The sequence below is a fragment of the Bufo bufo genome, chromosome 4 (assembly GCF_905171765.1).
Source record: "Bufo bufo chromosome 4, aBufBuf1.1, whole genome shotgun sequence".
Lineage (NCBI taxonomy): Eukaryota > Metazoa > Chordata > Amphibia > Anura > Bufonidae > Bufo > Bufo bufo.
In genome coordinates, this window is record NC_053392.1 from 269136761 (window position 1) to 269158327 (window position 21567).

General features: G+C 37.8%; 1 protein-coding gene across 2 annotated transcripts in view; it reads right to left on the minus strand.

Moving 5' to 3' along the window:
* The window catches only part of COL21A1 (collagen type XXI alpha 1 chain), a 465445-nt gene that overhangs the window by 121901 nt on the left and 321977 nt on the right, over positions 1–21567 (minus strand). For both annotated transcript variants that reach the window (XR_005778297.1, XM_040428578.1), the window contains exons 12-17: positions 12324–12377; positions 11476–11529; positions 5865–5918; positions 2935–2988; positions 2645–2698; positions 1327–1380 (exon numbers count right to left, since the gene is read on the minus strand). Coding sequence is in view for 1 of the 2 variants with exons in the window: in XM_040428578.1 (XP_040284512.1) it covers positions 1327–1380; positions 2645–2698; positions 2935–2988; positions 5865–5918; positions 11476–11529; positions 12324–12377 (324 nt within the window). In the remaining variant the exon portion in view is untranslated. The remainder of the gene's footprint in view (positions 1–1326; positions 1381–2644; positions 2699–2934; positions 2989–5864; positions 5919–11475; positions 11530–12323; positions 12378–21567) is intronic.

A 21567-nucleotide genomic window follows, 5' to 3' on the forward strand; every position in this document is an offset into this window, starting at 1 on the left:
GGAACTACAATGGTATGAAAAAGTTTGAGCACCCCTGGTTAAAATTACTGTTACTGAGAACAGTTAAGCAAGTTGAAGATGAAATGATCTCCAAAAGGCATAAAGTTAAAGATGAAAGACACATTTCAACATTTTAAGCAATTTCAGCTGTTTTTATTTTTTGTTTTTTTGCAGTAGTATATGGATTGCACAGTGTTTGTCAATGCAATGAAGGGTAAATACCATTCAAAGAAATATGGAACTACAATGGTATGAAAAAGTTTGAGCACCCCTGGTTAAAATTACTGTTACTGAGAACAGTTAAGCAAGTTGAAGATGAAATGATCTCCAAAAGGCATAAAGTTAAAGATGAAAGACACATTTCAACATTTTAAGCAATTTCAGTGTATTATTTTGGTTTTGTACAATTTTCGAGTGAAAAAAGGAAAGGAGTACCTTGCAAAAGTATGGGAAGCCAAGGAGATATGAGTGATCAGATATCTTTGACCAAGGTCTCAAATTTTAAATACCATATTAGGGTAAAGGTTTGTTTCACAATCATTAGAAAAGGCCAGGTGATGCAAATTTCAAAGCTTTATAAATACATAGACTACTCTAAATTTATCTAAAAAAAAACAGCCTTGGGTTCTTCAAAGCAGCCACCTAACACTCTTAAAATGATTGAGGCCCACAAAGCAGGAGAAGATAGCAAAGCGTTTTCAGATTGCCATATCCTCATTTCAAAATGTAATTAAGAAATAGCTAACAGGAACAGTGGAGGTCAAAGGAAGGTCTGGAAGACCAAGAAACATTTGCTGTAGGATTGCTAGAAAAGCTAACCAGAACACCCCACTTAAATGCAAAAGACCTTCAGGAAGAGTTAGCTCTGGAGTTTTAGTACATTGTTCTACTGTTCAGCGACACCTGCACAAATATGGCCTCTTCATGGAACAGTCATCAGAAGAAAACTGTGACCTCACCACAAAATTCAGCATCAGAAGCTTGCAAAAGAATATCTAAACTAGCCTGATGCATTTAGGGAACAAGTCCCGTAGACCAATGAATATAAAATAGAACAATAATATTGACCAGGGGTGCCCAAACGTTTGCATGACACTTTATATGCCCTGCCCTGCTTTATACAGGTCTCCAGGGGAAGGGCACTGCATGTACGTAAGCTGTTAACATCGTATATGCATCCTATATGATAGGTATTAACTGTAGTCAAATCTAGTTGTATGTAGATATCCTTTATACTGTTAGTTTGTACTGTTCAGTTATCCTTTAATATAGTTAAAATAGTTTTTCAAACTAACTCCACATAGATGGATGGTTAGTGATATTTACTGGTAGTCCTCGTGGACCTTCCATTCCTGGTGGGCCTGGTTTTCCTTCTTCTCCCTTTGAAGACAAGAAATGTTATGTTATCGCTTGTCACTATTATTAAAATAAGTCAAAATATGGCCTTCATAGTTAACAAATGTTTACATCTGTGTCAGCTTAGCTACTAAAGACAAGATTGCAAACAACATTTTTCTATTTGCCACCATATAAATTTGTCAAAATACTTTTTTGCAACTTTCCTGCCACAAAATGAGAGTCTGAACTTCCCACTAAGCACTGAAGGTCTAGTCTAGAGCCTAGGGCAGCACCTTGCAGGCAGCAGTACCAACTGTCAGTGTAGAAAATGAGCATCACCGGAAGCGCACTCAGGTGTCTGCTATAAGAAGCAGGTGCCACCCACGGCAGTGCTCAGGAGCGGGCTCCATCCTTAAAGACCCAGCCAACGCCGTACATGTATGACGCTGGGCGTTAAGGGGTTAAATGAGTGTTTATGAGGTCAGGAGATCATAGATAAGGCTTAACATCAGCAGTCAGCTGATGAAACTCAGGAGAGGCCATCTGCAAGTAGACTGATTTTTTAACCCTTGTAGGTCACAAACAACAGAACATTTTAATAAAGACCAATTAAAAAGATATATTTTTACCCCAAAATAAGTAAAATGCAATTATTAATTAAAATGCCGCTAAGATGTCCATAGCCTTCAACAGTGTGTCTAGGTTTATTGCAGCAAGTTTATTTATTTAGTGTACATGGCTAGTATAGCTGTTTTATTTTAAACCTTCAAGTGTTTTGATCATATTCAACAATGGAAGTCCCCACTTTGGGGGCATTTATCAAAACTGGTGTAAGTAAAAACTGGCTTAGTTGCCGATAGCAAATAATCAGATTCCACCTTCCATTTCCCAAAGGAGCTCTGAAAAAAATGAAAGGTGTAATCTGATTGGTTGCTATGGGCAACTAAGCCAGTTTTCCTTTACACCAGTTTTGATAAATCATCCCCATCCAACAGGAGATAGCTCATTTTCCCTTTTTGTGTCTCAAACTTTAATTTTTCAAACATATCCCAAGCACATGGACACACAGCCTAGTTCCTTCACTCTTTTTTATTTTTATGATAAATTCAGCATGTAATAACATTTTTGGACAATATCTGCACACAAAGAAAAAAGAATGAAATGAAAACAAAGAATGAACCAAAATATATTTTTTATTTACAACTCACAGTGGTAACCCATACTATAAATTTATATTTATGTTGAATTGCTTAATTCATAGTGCATTGTAATTAGGTGTGCAAAATTCTTCAAGATGGAAAATTACCTTTTCTCCAGGGTATGCAGGTAAGCCATCTTTTCCAGATATTCCTGGCACTCCCTATTAAAATTGTAAGACTGAAAGTCAAATTCATATTTACACAATTTGTAATATAGTTAATAAATGTTAAAGTTCTGTTCTGTAAGCCAAAATCAGGAATGGATCATAAAAGGAAAGAAAGTACAGTATAAAGTACAGATACAACTTCTCTTTTTTTAATTCACTCCTGGTTTTGGCTGTCAAAACTGCATGTGGAAACCTGAGTGTGTGGCCATACCTTACGAATTTATACTTACAGGTATCCCAGGCTTTCCTGTTGACCCATTACTTCCTTTGTCTCCTTTTGCTCCCTAAATGATAAATTTTGACATATAAAAAGTAGTATTTACGTTTTAATACTAAACTAAAGGTAAATCACTAAAAAAGTTGCGCAAGTGGCATTTCTCCACCACCTTTTCCACTTTCCTGAAAAGGGAGCATGATGAGGGTAGGAAGGGAAGAGGCCAGATTTGTCTTCTTTTACACCAATTTACTCGAGTAGAAGACTGAAATCTAAACCAACTAGGGGATGGCATAGATTTTGGTTCAGGCACACAGACTGCCGAAGGCTGTGCCTAAGGCTAACGCTTCCTCAAAAATTAGGTGCAACCACCGGCATCTCAGGGGGTTATCATAGGCCAGTGTAAACCACCAGTCTATGATAAATCAGGGCCCATGACTCTGTTTGTTCATGGCCCTTGATGTTTAAAAGGAAAAGGACATATTATAGGGAAGCAAATGGGCCACTAGCCCTGAAGCCACCACCATCTGGGTATATGTGCTTTAAAAGCATTCAAACAATTATCAATCAAAACAGTTAATTACAATATAATTATGCTGAAATATTATGCATTAATTCTGCTTAAATTACTATCCGTTATCCTTGGTTAAGTCATCTGTATGTCTCTGATAGGAAGAAGGTGCCACATAGTTCTAAATGGGCACACATTATTTTTCTTCATCATAGTAGTAACAAGTTAGGGTGCATTCACGTCACCGTTTACCTTTCCGTTCTTCTGATCCGTCAGAAGAAGAGAGAGAGAGAAAAAGAAAACAGGATCCAGTAAAAAAAAAAGGATCCTGTTGCATCAGTTGTCATCTGTTTGAACCATTTCCTTCTGAGATCTGTTATTTAGACGGGAAAAAACTGCATGCAGTACTTTTGTTTCCATGTAAAAAAAAGGAACTCAGATGGAAATGGCTCAAATGGATGACAACTGATGCAACAGGATCTGTTTTTTTACTGGATCCTGTAAAACAACGGATCCTATGCAATCCTATGCATAACTGATGCAACAGGATCCTTTTTTTTACAGGAGCCAGTTTTTTTTCTCTCTCTCTCTTCTTCTGACGGATCAGAAGAACGGAAAGCTAAATGGTGATGTGAATGCACACTTAGTGATATGATGTATAGTACCACTTTGCATGGCTTAAGAATTTTAACACTATCAACATTATATAAATACTAGTTTTTAAATTTCCACAACTTTTTTTTTTAGTCCATGCTTTTCTTCATTTGTAGCATGAAAATCATGCAAAAGTTAAATGTACATGCTACACAATACATTCTTGTGGAATGCAACCATTGAGCGAAGCAGAAACTGGAGCTTTGGTACTTTGGCTTAAGAAATTAAACATTAACATTAAAACTAATAAAAATGCAATAATAGGGGACATAAAAAAACTAGAGAAAACCCCTTTCCACATTTGAACACGTCATTGCATCTTACTATGATAGGATTTAAAATTAGGATAGCCTGACAATGATTGAAATGTCATGTTCCCTGGTAGGACAAAAAACACTAAGCTAAAATGCAACAAAGTTATAAAAAAAAGTTATGTAATAAAAACATGTAATACAATTTTACTTTTGTAAAGCTAAACATAATTTCCAACAAAAATGGAAAAAAGGATCAAGCCAGCAAAGGAGGCAAATCATAATACATTATTAAGTGGCTTGTGTTAACTTTCTCTTCATGATAAATGCCATTTGCTGAAGTGAGACAACCCCTTTAAGGTCTACCTGAGGTAGGACTTAATAGGAAAACAGCAATTTTACAGCAATGGTAAACTATAATGTATCTAAAGATCACAAGCTTAACTCCACCGGCAGAAAAAAATCTAAATAGCCAAATCACAATTTTTTTGTTACTTCACCTCCGTCAAAAAAAAATTAACAAAATATATGTATGCTTCTACCAATAATTTTCAATTCTGTGATGGTCTAGCTATAAATATTTTTACAGGCCTAGATCCAAAAAAAATACAGTACCACCCTTTAGCACATTTACAGATTGGGAAATGTAAGGACATAGGTGCTACATGTTCTGTTCTAACATTATGATGCCTCAGTATAACACTGGAATTTCTCCTAGATGCAAAGCACAAATGGGATACAGTATAATGACATATGGCATTATTTTTCTATGAGTCCCTTATGAATCAGTGTGAAAAACCACTCTATGCTTCCATGTAAAAAAAGGGGGGGGACACAAAGGTACACTCTGATCCCATAGAATTATGTGGGTGCCATAGGGTGATCTGTACATCAAGGGTCCATGATGTTATCCTGTTGATAGGAATCCCAATGTGATTATTTGATTCATTTAAAGAGCTTGTCCAGCAATTTAAAATTACTTTTAAACCAGCCTCCAATGGAGTACAGAAAAAAAAAAAACATGCCTAAGTATTCCCCTGCTATTTACATTTCAACTCAGCCAGGTACACCACTACTCTCTGCTTTTTGGTCCCTCTCAACACTCAGGAAATGATATCAGCCAATCAATGGTCACAGTGGTGACCCACATCAGCCAGTTACTGGCTGAGAGGAATTTCCTTCCTGTTGAGAAGAACCAGGAAGCTAAGAGAGCTTGAAAGACCTGTTAAAAAATTTAGGAAAGAAAAGTTCTACATTTCCTCTGTAAAGTATGGGTGGGTTCACATCACATTTTATGCGTCCATTTGAAGTGTACGTTAGAAAAAAAAAGGATACAAAAACGCAGCACACCACGTTCTTGTATCCTGCCAAGTCCGGTAAAAAAAAAGGTATACCTTTCTTTTACAATGGTAAAAAAAAGTATATGTTTTTTGTATATGTTAAACTTGATGTGAACCCACCCTAAGAATTATAGTACATATTAGGAATTATACTGTAGGACTAAAATATTCAGTATAAAATATTATTTACCTTTTTCCCATCACCTCCATCAGTCCCCTTTTCTCCTTTTCGTCCCTGCTCACCCTAAGTTAATACAATTGAATATAAAGCATTTAAAAAATGTTAAACATATCTGGCATTATTCTATTTTTTTTTTAGGTTTTTATGCCCTTACCATTATTTACTCCACTAAACAATGGATATGTGTTTATATCAGATATATAATTTAAATATAATTTAAAGGGCCTACCCATTTTCTGCAATATTCAAGGGTAAAGCTTTCAGAATGCTTCCAGTTCTCAGCTCTGTACTGGTCAGATCTCAGATCGAGTTGTACAACAGAATTTTACAAACAATTTTCTCCTGTTACAATTCTGCTTTCTTAGCACAAGAGGGCTACACAATTAAAGATGTGTCTCCTTACCTTTCCTCTTGGCTCAAGATGTCCAAGATGTGTGGTGCTAGATGACCAGGTTTAAAAAAGCATGATTTTTGCATGATCATGCATTGCTTATTGTGATGTGACCCATGGCTTGTCCAGAGTTTTGCTAGAATGCCACAGTAATGTATTGAATTTTATGGCAATGTAGACAAATCTTGCTTGGTTATTCAAATATTTGTGGATTATTTCATGATACATGAGGCTTTAAGTTTATGACATTTGTATTATAAGAGAAAAATATTTTAAAAAAAGCATGTCTACTGATTTACATTTTTACATTTCTTCTTACAGGGAACCTGTCACTAGGATAATGCAATCCAATCTACCAGCATCATGTTATTAACTCAGAAAATTGATATTTATGAAGTTTTGTTGGAAAAGATTTAATATAACTTGGAACTTATTGATTGACTCCCCCGTCTATGCTTAGAAGTCCAGTGGGTGGTGCTACTTAATTATTAACAGCTATTCCTCTCAATCAATGAATTATTAGCTCTACTCACAAAATACAGAAGGAACAGCACTCCCAGTTATAGTAATAGAGTAGGTGCACGCCTTTTTTGGGGGATTGGTCCAGCTCACCAAGTACATATAGTCCAATATACAGAATGGATGCAACACTCTGTAGCTAAGTTGAAGCTAAGTGACTAGTTTAAACAGGGATTTTTTTTGGCTAAAGAGCCTTTTTCAATGCTTGAAAATGGCTCTACAGCCAAAACATTGCATCTGCAGCTAAACTAGCACTTAGCTTCAATTTATCCCATTCTCCATATTGGACTAGTAACTCCTGCTGGTCTTCTAACCTTTGAAAGAGCACAGATTTCAGTCGATAAGTTACAAGTTCTACTTACTCTTTCCCCACAAAACTATATAACAATCTGCTGAGCTTATTCTCCATAATATGATGCTGGTAGACAGGATAGAATTTTTATAGGGACAAGTTCCCTTTAAATCACAAAAATACAATTAAAATACATGTAGGTGTATGGTACAGTGTATATATGGTATATATAGAATGTATAGTGTACTTTTGAGGGGTCAGGGGTGAGGCTATAGGTGTAGCCTTAAGCTGCATTTACACTATCCGAGGAGCAACCAATTGTCTGGAAGGAAGTTTTTCTTCCTGACAGTCAGCTACTTGTTAAGTGGACGTGAAGTGCTGCATTTATATCTAGCAATTGCCTCCACTGTATGAGGATGAGCAATTGCTACTAATATCACTTGTCCCCATAAAAAATCATTGCTCCTGTGCAGCCGAGTGCGGTTTAGACAGCACGATCTGCTGCCTGGGAATGAGGATTGAGGTGTCAGCACATCTGATCATTTTCACTTATGAACAAGCGTTTTGCTCATTCCTCAGGTGATCTGCAGTACCTTTAGACAGGCAGATTATTGGAATGAGCGTTCATAGGAAGGTTAATTTCCTAAAATCGGCATGATATTCGGGTCGTGTAAATCTAGCTTTACTTCTGTGTTCAATCATGTAGTGATAGCTATCAATAATTGACATGGCCACCCACATGACTTGCAGGCATAGAAAAGTAATTTCAATGAATAAATTACAAATTTGACAGATTAATTTCCCATATATATTTCCAATTTCCCATAACTACAGTTTGTATTGATCTTCTCAGCTTCTCCCACTCTTCAAAATTCTGCTTTGCCTTCCATTTTCATGCTGACAGGTTTAAGGAGATGAAACTGGAAGTGTGGGTTTCCCAGATGCTTTGTCCATTAGTTAAAGACACACAAATCCTGGTTACTTACAAATCTGCACTTCTCAAGAATTGTTAGTCACTGTAAACCATGCATTGTTCCAAACAACTTTCAGAAGACCTAAAGATGTGTTATCGAGATTCACAAAGCTGGAAAAGGCTGCAAAAGCATTCCTAAAGACCTGGCTGCACAACATTCTATGGTTAGACAAATAATCTAAAAATTTAGAAAATTCAAGACTGTCGCTACTTTCCCTAGGAGTGGGTATCTTGTAAAGACCACTCCAACACACTGCATACAATGTACAATCCTGAATGAGGTGAGAAAGAACTCACGGCTAACAGCAAAGAACTACATTAGACCTTAGAAACTGCTAGAACCTCTGTTCATGTGTCCACTAGTCAGAAAACATTGAGTGAAATGGCGTTCATGGAAATACACCACACCACAAAGACACCACAAAGGAAGCTACTACTGTCAAAAAAAAAACAAAAAAAACTGTGGTTCACACTGTAGTTTTGAAAATGTACACCAAAACCAAAACCTCATCCCAACTATGAAGCATGATGGAGAGAGCATCATGGTTTAGGGCCACAAAGGCTGCCTCAAAGCCAGGATGCCATGTGATTATTGAGGGAATACTGAATTCTAAGGTGTATTGAATGTTTTATACGTGAAAGTAAGATTATCAGTCCATATGCTCAAGTTTAAGAGATTGTGGGTAACACAACAATGGCCAAAACAACAGAAGTAAAACAACTAAAGAATGGTTGAAAAAGAAGAAGCTATGTGTTTCGAAATGGTCAGAGTCTTGGTCTTAAACCTATCAAGATGCTGTTGCATGACCTGAATAGGGCTGTGTGAGTAGAGCATCCCGGAAATACTGATGAACTGGAAATACATTTGCATCACAGGAATGGTCTAAAATTCCCCTTTAACGTCATGTACTGTAATTTGTATTGGCAGCTACAGGAAAAGTTTGGTGAAGACAACAAATGGTAATCCGCACAAAAGTTTTTGTAACTTTTTAAATTTTTACACCACTCACTCCAGTTATAAAAAGTAGGAGTGGCTAGCTATGTTAATGAGTTTCACCCTAGATTTATTACTGAGAGTTTGTTAAAAAAAAAAGTCACTAAAAAGTCCCAAAGCCACCCTAATAGGGAGTGTTGCAGAAAACTACAGTAGCATTTGCAGACACAAATGTTAGGTTTAAAGGTGAACCAAATTTACCAAACATGTGCTGTTTGATAAATTTGGCACAAAGTATGCAATTCAGACTCATGGAAAACTAACTTCAAATATTACCCTCATAATAAATTACCCCAAAGGCTATCATTTATTATTCAATTTACTCCCAATTTTGGATAAAATTGAACCAGTTACAAAGATACATCTAAAATAGTAAATATGTGACATTTGTCTTTTTACTCCAAACAGAAAACAGATGAGAAAGTTTTTAAGGTCAAGCTGGGAATATACTTTTAGACAAAACACTCCCTGGGGATGTAACTCATACATAAAAGGTGCAGTAATGTGTTAAATGCAAGGCTGCTCACAGCAGGTGTTAAAATAACATAAAATTTGCAGAAAATCCAAAATGCACAAGAATTATTAAAGGAACACTTGACCAAGACACAAATAATCAAAGTAAACAGAAGATAAACTTGTCCATACTGTTTATCAGTCTTCAGGATTTCTGCTAGTTCCTGAAACAGTTTTTAACATCTAGCTAGGGCATCAAGCATAAGTAGTCTATTTTTGTTCAGCAAAACATGATATAGGTAGCAGCCATATTGTAAGTAGGTGAGACATATACTGTATCAATGTGCAGAGTCATACTTATATTGCCTCAAAGAAGCAGGTCTGTGAGATTTGAGCTCATGAAGAATTACAGTATGTACAGTAACTGTTAGTTTAGATTGAAGGTGAATTAAAATGATGCAAGGATGTTAAAGTATAACTGTTGTATTTTTTTTTTTTTTTTTAGTATTGGATTGTGGTGATTAATATCTCCTTGGTGGCCCTATTTCAATTTTTCACTGTATATTCAATTACCCCTTAATTCCACGTTTTTGTTACCTGTACTGCCTACTTTTACCTGTGCTTAAAATAGGGTTGCTAGGCATGGTCCGTCTATCTGTTGAAGGACTGAGCACGCTGCGTGCAGGGTCACATTACTGACAGCCAGGGACTGTAAGTAAATGACTAAAGCCAGGTCCTCCCCAGCAGCTGATAACAGTGCCTGGGCTGTGTGCACTTCTCCCTGTCCCTGCGCTTGGCAGACGCTCCCTCACTCAGCAGAGCTGGAGAAGGCAGAGTTGAACCAGCGCACAACAGGGAAGGGAGATCTGCCATCTTCTCAGTGTATAAATGAAAGCAACATGTGGTAAGAGGACCCCTTTGTGCTGCAGGAGATTAACCCTTTAGGGTAGGGCTCTGGTTACTGACACTTTTGGGCTGCTATTGTTACTGGCTAGTGAGGGCAGGCGGGATTAGCCTCAGGGTGAGGGCAGTGGCGGCCATCTTAACTGAATAGTGAGACTGCAGTTTTATGCAGACTGGTTGCTAAGGGCTGAATCTTATTAAATATGGGGTAAGTCAGTCTAATAGTAACTGCTTCTGGAATATCATGTTATTAGTAACTACATATATGAAAATTGAAATTAGGGTCTAAATGTGACAGTTATCCTTTAAACTCCGTTATGCCCATATTGAGTTTGAGGAAGCCAGAGGGCAAGAAGAAAGATAAAGCCAAGAACTCTGAATAGAAGAAAGAAAAGTCACAAGAAAGAGATTTTATTGTTGTGCTCATATAAGGCATAGTTTAAATCACCTTTAGGGGTATGCTTTTATTATTGCATTGTACTTATTTTGGGCTAAAACCGTTGTTTGCGATATGTCTTTATAATATTTTAACCCTTTTTCCTCTACAGCTTGCATCTTGTAACATAAAGGTCACCATCTAAGGTGTTTATATAAGATGTGGAGTTAATGGTCATAGTTAGGGAATAGGAAGATTCAAACAGAAAAATGAGGAGAGAAAACTTTCTATGTAGGGCACACAGAAGAAAGAAATTAAAGTGCTAAGCATTTGATGCCCGGAGAGAAGAGAGTTTGTAGCAATAACGAGTAATCTAATGATATACAGTATCAAAAGGAGATAACTATAACTTATTAAAGTTTTACTTGTATTATAGACTACTTTCACACTGACGTTACTCGTTCTGGCAGGCTGTTCCCCTGCCAGAATAGCCTGCCGGAATAAGTAACACCAGTGTGAAACAGGCCTTAGATTTTAAATATTTGATCTCTATATTTGCAGCTGCAGATTTATTCATTTAATTCCCTAGCAGTAATGTCATAAGTTGAATTGAATCTTTTCTGCTTGGACATGCAAGTCTGATTGACAAATCCAACACATGCAGTTACAGTATATAGATATTCAAGCTAAGACGTAAAACGTGCACAGTATGTTATAACCTTTAATCCCGGCTGTCCATGCTGTCCTGAAAAACCAGGAATTCCACGTTCACCCTACAGAAAAAGAAAAAGTGCTTTCTTTATAAACCATATAATCAGTTGATTATGGACATTAAATAGAATAAGTTCTATACTTTAGATCCATGTCACATGAACATTTATTGTCTGTAACATTTTGTGAAGAAGTTCTCTTTTACAACTGTCAGATAGGTTGCACTTCCTTTTGTAGGAATTTCTGGGGTGGTTGACATGGGCTATTGCTGGGACTCTTCAATGAGAACCATTACCTCGTTGAGCAGAATATTATTATAATACAGTGCAAAGTATGACTGTTTTTTATGGAATTTTATATCATTATATTGCCTCTTTCTAATTGCACATTTTACCTCTAGGGTCAATTATCATGATTGTTTGCACTAAATAGATCTAGAAATGTATGTTCTGACCATGTACTGGTGGAGGAGCATTTCTTTTTTCACCTGCTGGTACACATTCTCATACGCGGTAGTAGACTACATCTGGATCATTATTCAGTTCTGGCACCAGAAAGATTAGAGGGATTCAGTGTTTTAAGGAAATTCTTGAGGATATGCAAGTGATTTTACAAGTGGTTTACTGGAAAAAAAAATGCTAGTGTTTCCAGGCAAATAGAATTTACTGACAATAAAATTTTGCTTAAACTTGTCTGTCTATAAAATAAAATGAAATATTCAGAACTTGATTAACATTATGCCACTAGTGACCGTAATCTGCCTTTTAACCTGATGAGGAGCTCATAGAAAATAATTGACAATAATTGAGTACCGTATGTTGGTAGTAGGTTAAAAAAAGCTTATTAAATACTAAACCTTTTCACCATCCCGTCCAGAGTTGCCTTTTAAACCTGGTATCCCACGTGGTCCCTAAAATAGGGCATGAAAGTGTTAGCTTTTAAGCTTGTAAAAAATACCTTAAAAATATCGTACTCAGATAATATGCCATAACAAATGCACAAGTAGCCTGCAAATATCTTCAATAGTTAGCAGTTACATAACAGGAATTCCTTGCTGAAATTACATTGTACCATGCTTTGCTTGATTCGAATGGCATGCAAGATATGATAACTGATTGTATTCACCCAACTGAAATATGCAGGGCTAAATTATGCTAGTTTATATTTTTCATCGAGTCAATTAAATGAATAAAGCTAATGTTAGTATAAAGTGCATCTGTGCCAAAAGAACACTCATAGTTTAAATAATGTGATTATTCCAGTGACATATTATACCCAAAGGAGACATCCAAACATTCCAATTTAACTCCCTCCAAAAACTAGGAATCAGAGTGTAAAAATGATTTAAATACAGTTTTGAAAGATGAATTTGCAGACCCCCCACTATGTAATTCTGTGTCACAAAAGGTGGTACACTACTCAAATCTATAGGCAGAAGGGTGATTGGCTACAAAGAGTGTGTTTCATGATGAAAGACATAGCTTATCCATGCATTTAATGGACAACCTATTGATTTGTGCAATGCTACATTTCCAAATAGTTAGCGAGGAAAATAGGGAGAAGACTGGGCATAACTATACATTTATGAAAAATAGAACTGCTGGTAACAAGAACCTGTTACATACAAAAATCCACCAAAAAATCCCAGATATTCACTTTATAGGTAATAGTAATTAAAAATGTATTTTCACAAATGCCAGAAGTCTAGCTAGAAAAATGGGGGAGCTGAAGGCTATGGTACTAGAAGAACACATAGATGTAGTTGGCGTGGCTGAGATATGGTTGGACTCTTTGCATGACTGGGCTGTTAATATTGAGGGTTTTACACTATTTAGGAAAGACCGGGTCAATATAAAAGGTGGTGGTGTGTGCCTGTATGTGAGGAGGGAACTGAAGACAAGTGTAAAAGAGGCAATTGTGGGTGCGGATGGTGAGGATGTGGAAACCTTATGGGTGGAAGTTCAAAGGGATATAAACACAGAAAAAATAATACTTGGTGTAATCTATAGACCCCCTAACATCACAGAACAGATAGAAACGCAACTGTATAATTAAATAGAGTAGGCGGCACAGGCTGGTACAGTGGTCATAATGGGAGATTTTAACTTCCCAGATATTGACTGGGGTCATGGTTCTACCTCAACCGCAAAGGGGAGTAAATTCCTCAACTTGCTGCAGGACCATTTTATGGGCCAGTTTGTAGAAGCTCCCACTAGGGGTGATGCTCTGTTGGATCTGGTAATTTCTAATGATGCAGAGCTTGTTGGTAATATTACTGTTCGAGAAACACTAGGTTATAGAGAGTATAATATAATTATATTCCCCCTAAACTATAAAAAGCAAACTCTGTCAGACAGAGCAAAGACACTGAATTTCAAAAAGGCTAATTTCCCTGGGTTGAGGGAAGCATTTCAGGGCATAGCCTGGGAGCAGCTACTGTTACAAAATAATACTGAGGATAAATGGGAGAGCTTAATATCCACATTGAGTAATTGCACTAAAAAATGTATCCCTTTAGGTAACAAGTATAACCTGCTAAAATTAAACCCCCCATGGCTTACAGGTACTGTAAAAAGGGCAATAAAAGACAAAAAGAGAGCATTTAAAAAATACAAATCTGAGGGGCCAGCTGTAGCATTAGAAGATTACAAAGGGCTTAATAAAATCTGTAAAAAGGAGATAAAATTAGCAAAAATACAAAACGAACAGCAGGTAGCAAAAGAGAGCAAAACAAATCCCCAAAAAATCTTTAAATATATAAATGCAAAAAAACCTAGGTCTCAGCAGGTAGGTCCACTAAATAATGGTAAAGGGGGGGGGGGATTTCACTGAAGATAAGGAAAAGGCAGAGTTACTAAATGTTTTTTTTAGCTCTGTATATACAAAAAAAAAAAGAGAAAGGAGCTGATATCTGTGGTGCCGAGGCTGTTTGATATTTGAGTATATCACTGGATGTACTAACTGTAGATATGGTCCAAGAGAAGTTAAATAGGGTAAATGTGAATAAGGCTCCAGGTCCAAGTGGATTACAACCAAGAGTTCTTAAAGAGCTCAGTTCAGTCATTGCTGTGCCCCTGTTTATAATTTTTAAAGATTCTCTAGGTACTGGTACAGTGCCAAGTGATTGGCGCAAGGCAAACGTGGTGCCCATATTCAAAAAGGATCAAGGTCCTCCACAGGTAATTATAGACCAGTTAGTTTAACTTCTGTTGTGGGAAAAATGTTTGAAGGACTCCTAAGGGACTATATACAGGAGTATGTGACTATAAATAATATTATAAGTGATAATCAGCATGGGTTTACCAAGGACAGAAGTTGTCAGACTAACCTGCTTTGTTTTTATGAGGAAGTGAGTAGTAGCTTGGACAGAGGGGCGTCAGTGGATGTAGTGTGTCTGGATTTTGCAAAGGCTTTTGATTCTGTCCCTCATAGATGCTTAATAGGTAAAGTAAGGTCTATAGGCTTGGAAAGTATAGTTTGTAATTGGATTGAAAACTGTCTGAAGGACCGTGTTCAGAGAGTTTCGGTCAATTATTCCTATTCAGAATGGTCCCAGGTTATATGAGGTGTACCCCAACGTTCAGTGCTGGGCCCTTTATTATTTAATTTATTTATTAATGATATTGAGGAGGGGATTAATAGCACCATATCTATTTTTGCAGATGACACTAAGCTATGTAGAACTGTACAGTCTATGGAAGATATCCATAAACTACAAGCTGACTTAAACACTCTGAGTGATTGGGCATCAACTTGGCAAATGAGGCTCAAAGTGGACAAATGTGAAGTTATGCATCTTGGTAGTAATAATCTCTGTGCATCATATGTCCTAGGTGATGTAGCACTGGGAGAGTCACTTATAGAGAAGCATTTGGGTGTCCTTGTGGATGGTAGAATAAATTACAGCATACAATGTCAATCAGCTGCTTCTAAGGCCACCATGATATTGTCATGTATTAAGCGAGGCATGGACTCGCAGGGGCAGGGATATAATATTACCACTTTACAAAGCGTTGGTGCGGCCTCATCTGGAATATGCAGTTCAGTTCTGGGCACCAGTACATAGAAAGGACGCACTGCAGCTGGAAAAATTACAGAGGAGAGCGACAAAACTGATAAGGGGAATGGAGGGTCTTAGTTATGAATAAAGATTAAAAGAATTGAAATAATTAAGTCTTGAGAAGAGACGTCTAAGGGGGGACATGATTAATCTATACAAATATATAAATGGGCCATACAAAAAATACAGTGAAAAGCTGTTCCATGTAAAATGCGCTCAAAAGACAAGGGGGCACTGCCTCCGATTGGAGAGGAAAAAGTTCAGTCTCCAGAAGCGTCAAAGCTTCTTTACTGTGAGAACTGTGAATCTGTGGAATAGACTAGACTTCCTCAGGACGTGGTCACAGCAGGAAAAGTGGACAGTTTCAAAAAGGGTTTTGACAAATTCTTCAAAGTAAAAAACATTAATGCTTATGAAAACGTGGAGTCTCAATTCCTTCTGGGATTCGCATCCCCACCTATCCCTTGGCTGAACTTGATGTAGAAACATAGAAACATAGAATGTGTCGGCAGATAAGAACCATTTGGCCCATCTAGTCTGCCCAATATACTGAATACTACTGTCTTTTTTCAACCGTATTAACTATGTAACTATGTAAGATTAGAACTGAGTCTAGAGCCTTTGTGATTAGCTGATTGTATCAAATAACAAAATAAGAAATCCCCAAAGCATACAACCCCTTTAAGAGTTTAAATAAAGTCTGAATGATTCCTTGACATATTGATATGTAAAAGATCATGAGCCTGATGTATCATAGACCGGCGGTATAAAAAATGGCAGTTAAACTAAAACTATAGATAATAGTAGTGTCAAAGATACATTTGTGAAGATCACTAATTAGCTTAAACGGAATGTGTCATCAGAAAATGACATATTGTTTAAATCACATTTTTATGTTAAACATATTTTTTTATAATTTTGATGGTTATTTTTAATTTTCCATGTCAATATCTATATTAAAAAATACATTAAATCCTGCAATTTTTACACTGACCACTAAGCCTAATAATAGGCACCACTTCTTGGTCTATACAGATCACTTTAGGGTACTTTCACACTAGCGTTATTCTTTTCTGGTATTGGGTTCCGTCACAGGGGCTCAATACAGTATGCATCAGGATGTCTTCAGTTCAGTCCCTCTTATGGTATTTGACCGGAGAAAATACAGCAGCATGCTGCTATATTTTATCCGGTCAAAATTTCGGAACACTTGCCGGAAAGCCAGATCCGGCATTATTTTAAATGCATTAATGCTGGATACGGTACCAAGTGTTCTGGAAAACCAGATCCAGTTTCCCAGTCTGTGCATGCGCAGTCCTTTAAAAATGCGGGAAAAAAAATACTGGATCTGTTTTTCCGCATGACACTGGAGAGACAGATCTGGAATTTCAATGCATTTGTCAGACGGATCCGCATCTGGATGATATCCGTTTGCATACAGATTTCCGGATCTGGCAGGCAGTTCCGACAACGGATCCTCACAACGCAAGTGTGAAAGTACCCTTACTGCAGTTATCTGCTTAACATTACAGGCAAGATTAGAGTGACACATATCAGCTCTGTGTACAAAAAGGCACAGGATCCACAGAACATGCCTAGAAAACTCTCCCATAGAACCATAAAAGTCAAGAGGCTCCCCTCGTTTCCATTGTGTCTATGGCCCATGTGACTGCTGTAAGACTTTTTTAATGCTTTCTAAATGCTGTTAAGAACATCTCAGGCAATATGGCCGCCCCCTTAATAATGTTCAGGAAATACAGGGTGGGCCATTTATATGGATACACCTTAATAAAATGGGAATGGTTGGTGATATTAACTTCCTGTTTGTGGCACATTAGTATATGTGAGAGGGGAAACTTTTCAAGATGGGTGGTGACCATGGCGGCCATTTTGAAGTCGGCCATTTTGAATACAACTTTTGTTTTTTCAATAGGAAGAGGGTCATGTGACACATCAAACTTATTGGGAATTTCACAAGAAAAACAATGGTGTGCTTGGTTTTAACGTAACTTTATTCTTTCATGAGTTATTTACAAGTTTCTGACCACTTATAAAATGTGTTCAATGTGCTGCCCATTGTGTTGGATTGTCAATGCAACCCTCTTTTCCCACTCTTCACACACTGATAGCAACACCGCAGGAGAAATGCTAGCACAGGCTTCTAGTATCCGTAGTTTCAGGTGCTGCACATCTCGTATCTTCACAGCATAGACGATTGCCTTCAGATGATACGAGATGTGCAGCACCTGAAACTACGGATACTGGAAGCCTGTGCTAGCATTTCTCCTGCGGTGTTGCTGTCAGTGTGTGAAGAGTGGGAGAAAAGGGTTGCATTGACAATCCAACACAATGGGCAGCACATTGAACACGTTTTGTAAGTGGTCAGAAACTTGTAACTCATGAAAGAATAAAGTTACGTTAAAACCAAGCACACCATTGTTTTTCTTGTGAAATTCCCAATAAGTTTGATGTGTCAAATGACCCTCTTCCTATCGAAAAAACAAAAGTTGGATTCAAAATGGCCGACTTCAAAATGGCCGCCATGGTCACCACCCATCTTGAAAAGTTTCCCCCCTCACATATACTAATGTGCCACAAACAGGAAGTTAATATCACCAACCATTCCCATTTTATTAAGGTGTATCCATATAAATGGCCCACCCTGTAGAATTTAAAAATCTGTAATCAGAAAATAAAATCAGATTAAACAAAAAGGATATGTCATTTTGGTTTTAACTGGAAGAAAAAAAAATCTGTCACACATTCCCATTAAATGTCAGTGTGCTTAGAGTCCTGTATCACATTTCCAGCAGCAGAAATCTCTGAGTAGTGCCAAAGAGTTTACAAAGGGTTTTCTCCATAAAGACCATTCATTTTGGGAATTAGTAGTGGTTGGAGATCAAAACTGTATTAAAGGGGTTGAGTAGTGGCATAAAGTCAGATATCAGATCGACAGCGGTCAAACTCCCAGCACTCCCGCCAATGTACTGCTGCTAACAAGAAGATTGGATTGAAGTAAACTTTGAAGGCTAGGTCACCCTTAATGTCATAGTCTAAAGGTACCCATACACCTTAAGTAGCTGTTGGCTGACAACTATTTCTTACAACTCAAAACATACTCAAAAACCACTTGGTCCAGCCAAGCATACATGTGATTTCAATGTAGAGAGAAGAGAATGCAGCTGCCAGACACCTGTGTAGTGGCTCCCAGGAGAGCAAAAGTATTGGCTTTAGAGCACCTGCTCTAAACTTCCAACAGAGCAAGTGCAGATGGCAGGGGCAAGTCATAACATGGAGGTGATTTACCTGGTGACATGACCCTCCATCAGCAGCCATTTTATGGCCAATCTCTTTAAGGCTGCAGCATTTTTACAACGTTTTACATTTCCAGTGGACCTGTCAGCACGATAAACCCTATTAAACAAGGTATACTGCCTGCTAGGGGTGATCATGATTAAAACTAGATATTTCTTTACTCTGTGCCTGTCAGCATTGGAGAGATAATTGGACCTTTATCCATATGCAAATTAGCATTTGGAGAACTGAGGGGATGGCTGTAGCACTTTGAGCACCAGTACAGCGATGCCCAGGTGATCAGAGCACTCCGCTATGACAGTTGATTGACAGGGCAAGACATCTCATTTTGCCATGTCTTCTGCGTCTGTGCTGTGGCTCAGCGACCTAGTGCCTGCTCTATAGATCTGCTGCTGCTTGCTGAGCAGCACAAATCCATAGTGCGCAGGCGCCGATGACGCTGGTGGCTTCAAAGAATTGAGCCACAGCGAAGGTGCAGAAAACAGGGCAAGTTGAGATGTCTTGACGTCATTTAACTGTCAGGGGCAAGTGTTCTGATATTTGTTGTGGTGGTGCTCGAAGTGCTACAGCCTGCTGCTTAGTTCTCCAAATGCTAATTTGCATATAGATAAAAGTTTACTTATCTCACCAACGCTATCAGGTACAACGTAAAGGAAGATATCTTTTTAATCAGCATTGTCAACCCTAGCAGACAATATGCCTGGTTTAATAAAGTCGATCATACTGACAGGGTCACTTTGAGCAATTAGTGTGTCTAGTGTGCCATATACCTGTAGTATCTGTTCATGAAATAATTCTCTGACCAACAATATTGAAAAATAATGACAGCATGTCTTGTTGATATCTTGGACACTTATAAACATATGATAATATTATGAATAAAAAGTAATGTCGCACTAGAATAGGGTGGAGATCCAGCACTGAGGAAGGGGTCACCGTCTTAAAAACCCCGAAACGCGTCTGGTATTAATCCCCCCATCTGGAGAAAGGATATTGCCAGACCGAGGAGACCTGGACACCATTGCATGAAAAACGAATCGCCAAAGTGAGAAATGACCACTACACGAAAGATACCAAGACCACGTGTATTCAACAAACCCCCTTTAGCGCCAAATTCAAATTTGAATAAGCTGCCCTTGAGACCGGAATCCCAAAGGAAAACACGCCGAGTCGAGGGCTTACAGTCCAGTAGCAAGACCTCCTGGTAAGACTGCGCATATCCCACTTTGCAACTAAGCGATCGCTCTCTATATAAAGACAGCGGGACGCCGCTGTGCGTATGAGCAATTGAAACATTGTCTACATCAATTACCTATTTGCTACATACGCGCTGAATTTTGGCTATTACTATACATGTGTGTTAAAGGACTGGCCATGAACCGATTATTCTAACTATTCGGCAGAAAGCAATTACTCATAATATTTCCCATAGGAAATACGCATTGAATAATCACCAGTGACTCTTATGACCATCTTCCCTCGATTATTTATCAAATATTCTAAGCATTGTCTTTTATATTAATTGTATACTGGGATCCATTTCTTGTCGATTTTATCATTTTAGGTTTTAATACTTTATTGAATTTTTATCCTTATATTGATCGATCATTCTCTGCCGATTTTTATACTGTTGCCGTATTTTGTACTGTTGCTGATTTATTATTACTGCGATATACATTGTTAATTTTACTGTGAATTTTGTTATGTTTAATAAAGGATCCCTTTACTTATAGAGAGTGCCCCACTTCTATATATAATTCTTATATGATAATATTATATATCTAAGAAACAGCCAAAGAACAATGCTATTGTAGCTACAATATATTCGATAAAACCTGCAGAAAAAAAAATATCAGTCTGTGCTCTAGTCTGCAGAAAGCCTTTATGTATTCAATAAATATATAAACGGAACGACTGGCTGTCCGCAGTTTTTTCAGTTTACAAGGAACACTTTTTTTTTACATATGAAAGGCTAAAAATGAAGGCTATTGATTTACGTTCTCATCTGTTCCTTTTTATGAGGCAAGTAAGGGCTCATGGACACGAACACGTGCCGTCCGTTCCGTGCATTGGGGAACGCAAATGCACGAACACCATCTGTGCGGTTGCCACAGACGGATCCAGACCCATTCAAGTTGAGCATACAGTACAGACCAAAAGTTTGGACACACCTTCTCATTCAAAGAGTTTTCTTTATTTTCATGACTATGAAGGCATCAAAACTATGAATTAACACATGTGGAATTATATACATAACAAACAAGTGTGAAACTGAAAATATGTCATATTCTAGGTTCTTCAAAGTAGCCACCTTTTGCTTTGATTACTGCTTTGCACACTCTTGGCATTCTCTTGATGAGCTTCAAGAGGTAGTCCCCTGAAATGGTCTTCCAACAGTCTTGAAGGAGTTCCCACAGATGCTTAGCACTTGTTGGCCCTTTTGCCTTCACTCTGCTGTCCAGCTCACCCCAAACCATCTCGATTGGGTTCAGGTCCGGTGACTGTGGAGGCCAGGTCATCTGGCGCAGCACCCCATCACTCTCCTTCATGGTCAAATAGCCCTTACTTTCAAAGTTTTCCCAATTTTTCGGCTGACTGACTGACCTTCATTTCTTAAAGTAATGATGGCCACTAGTTTTTCTTTACTTAGCTGCTTTTTTCTTGCCATAATACAAATTCTAACAGTCTATTCAGTAGGACTATCAGCTGTGTATCCACCTTACTT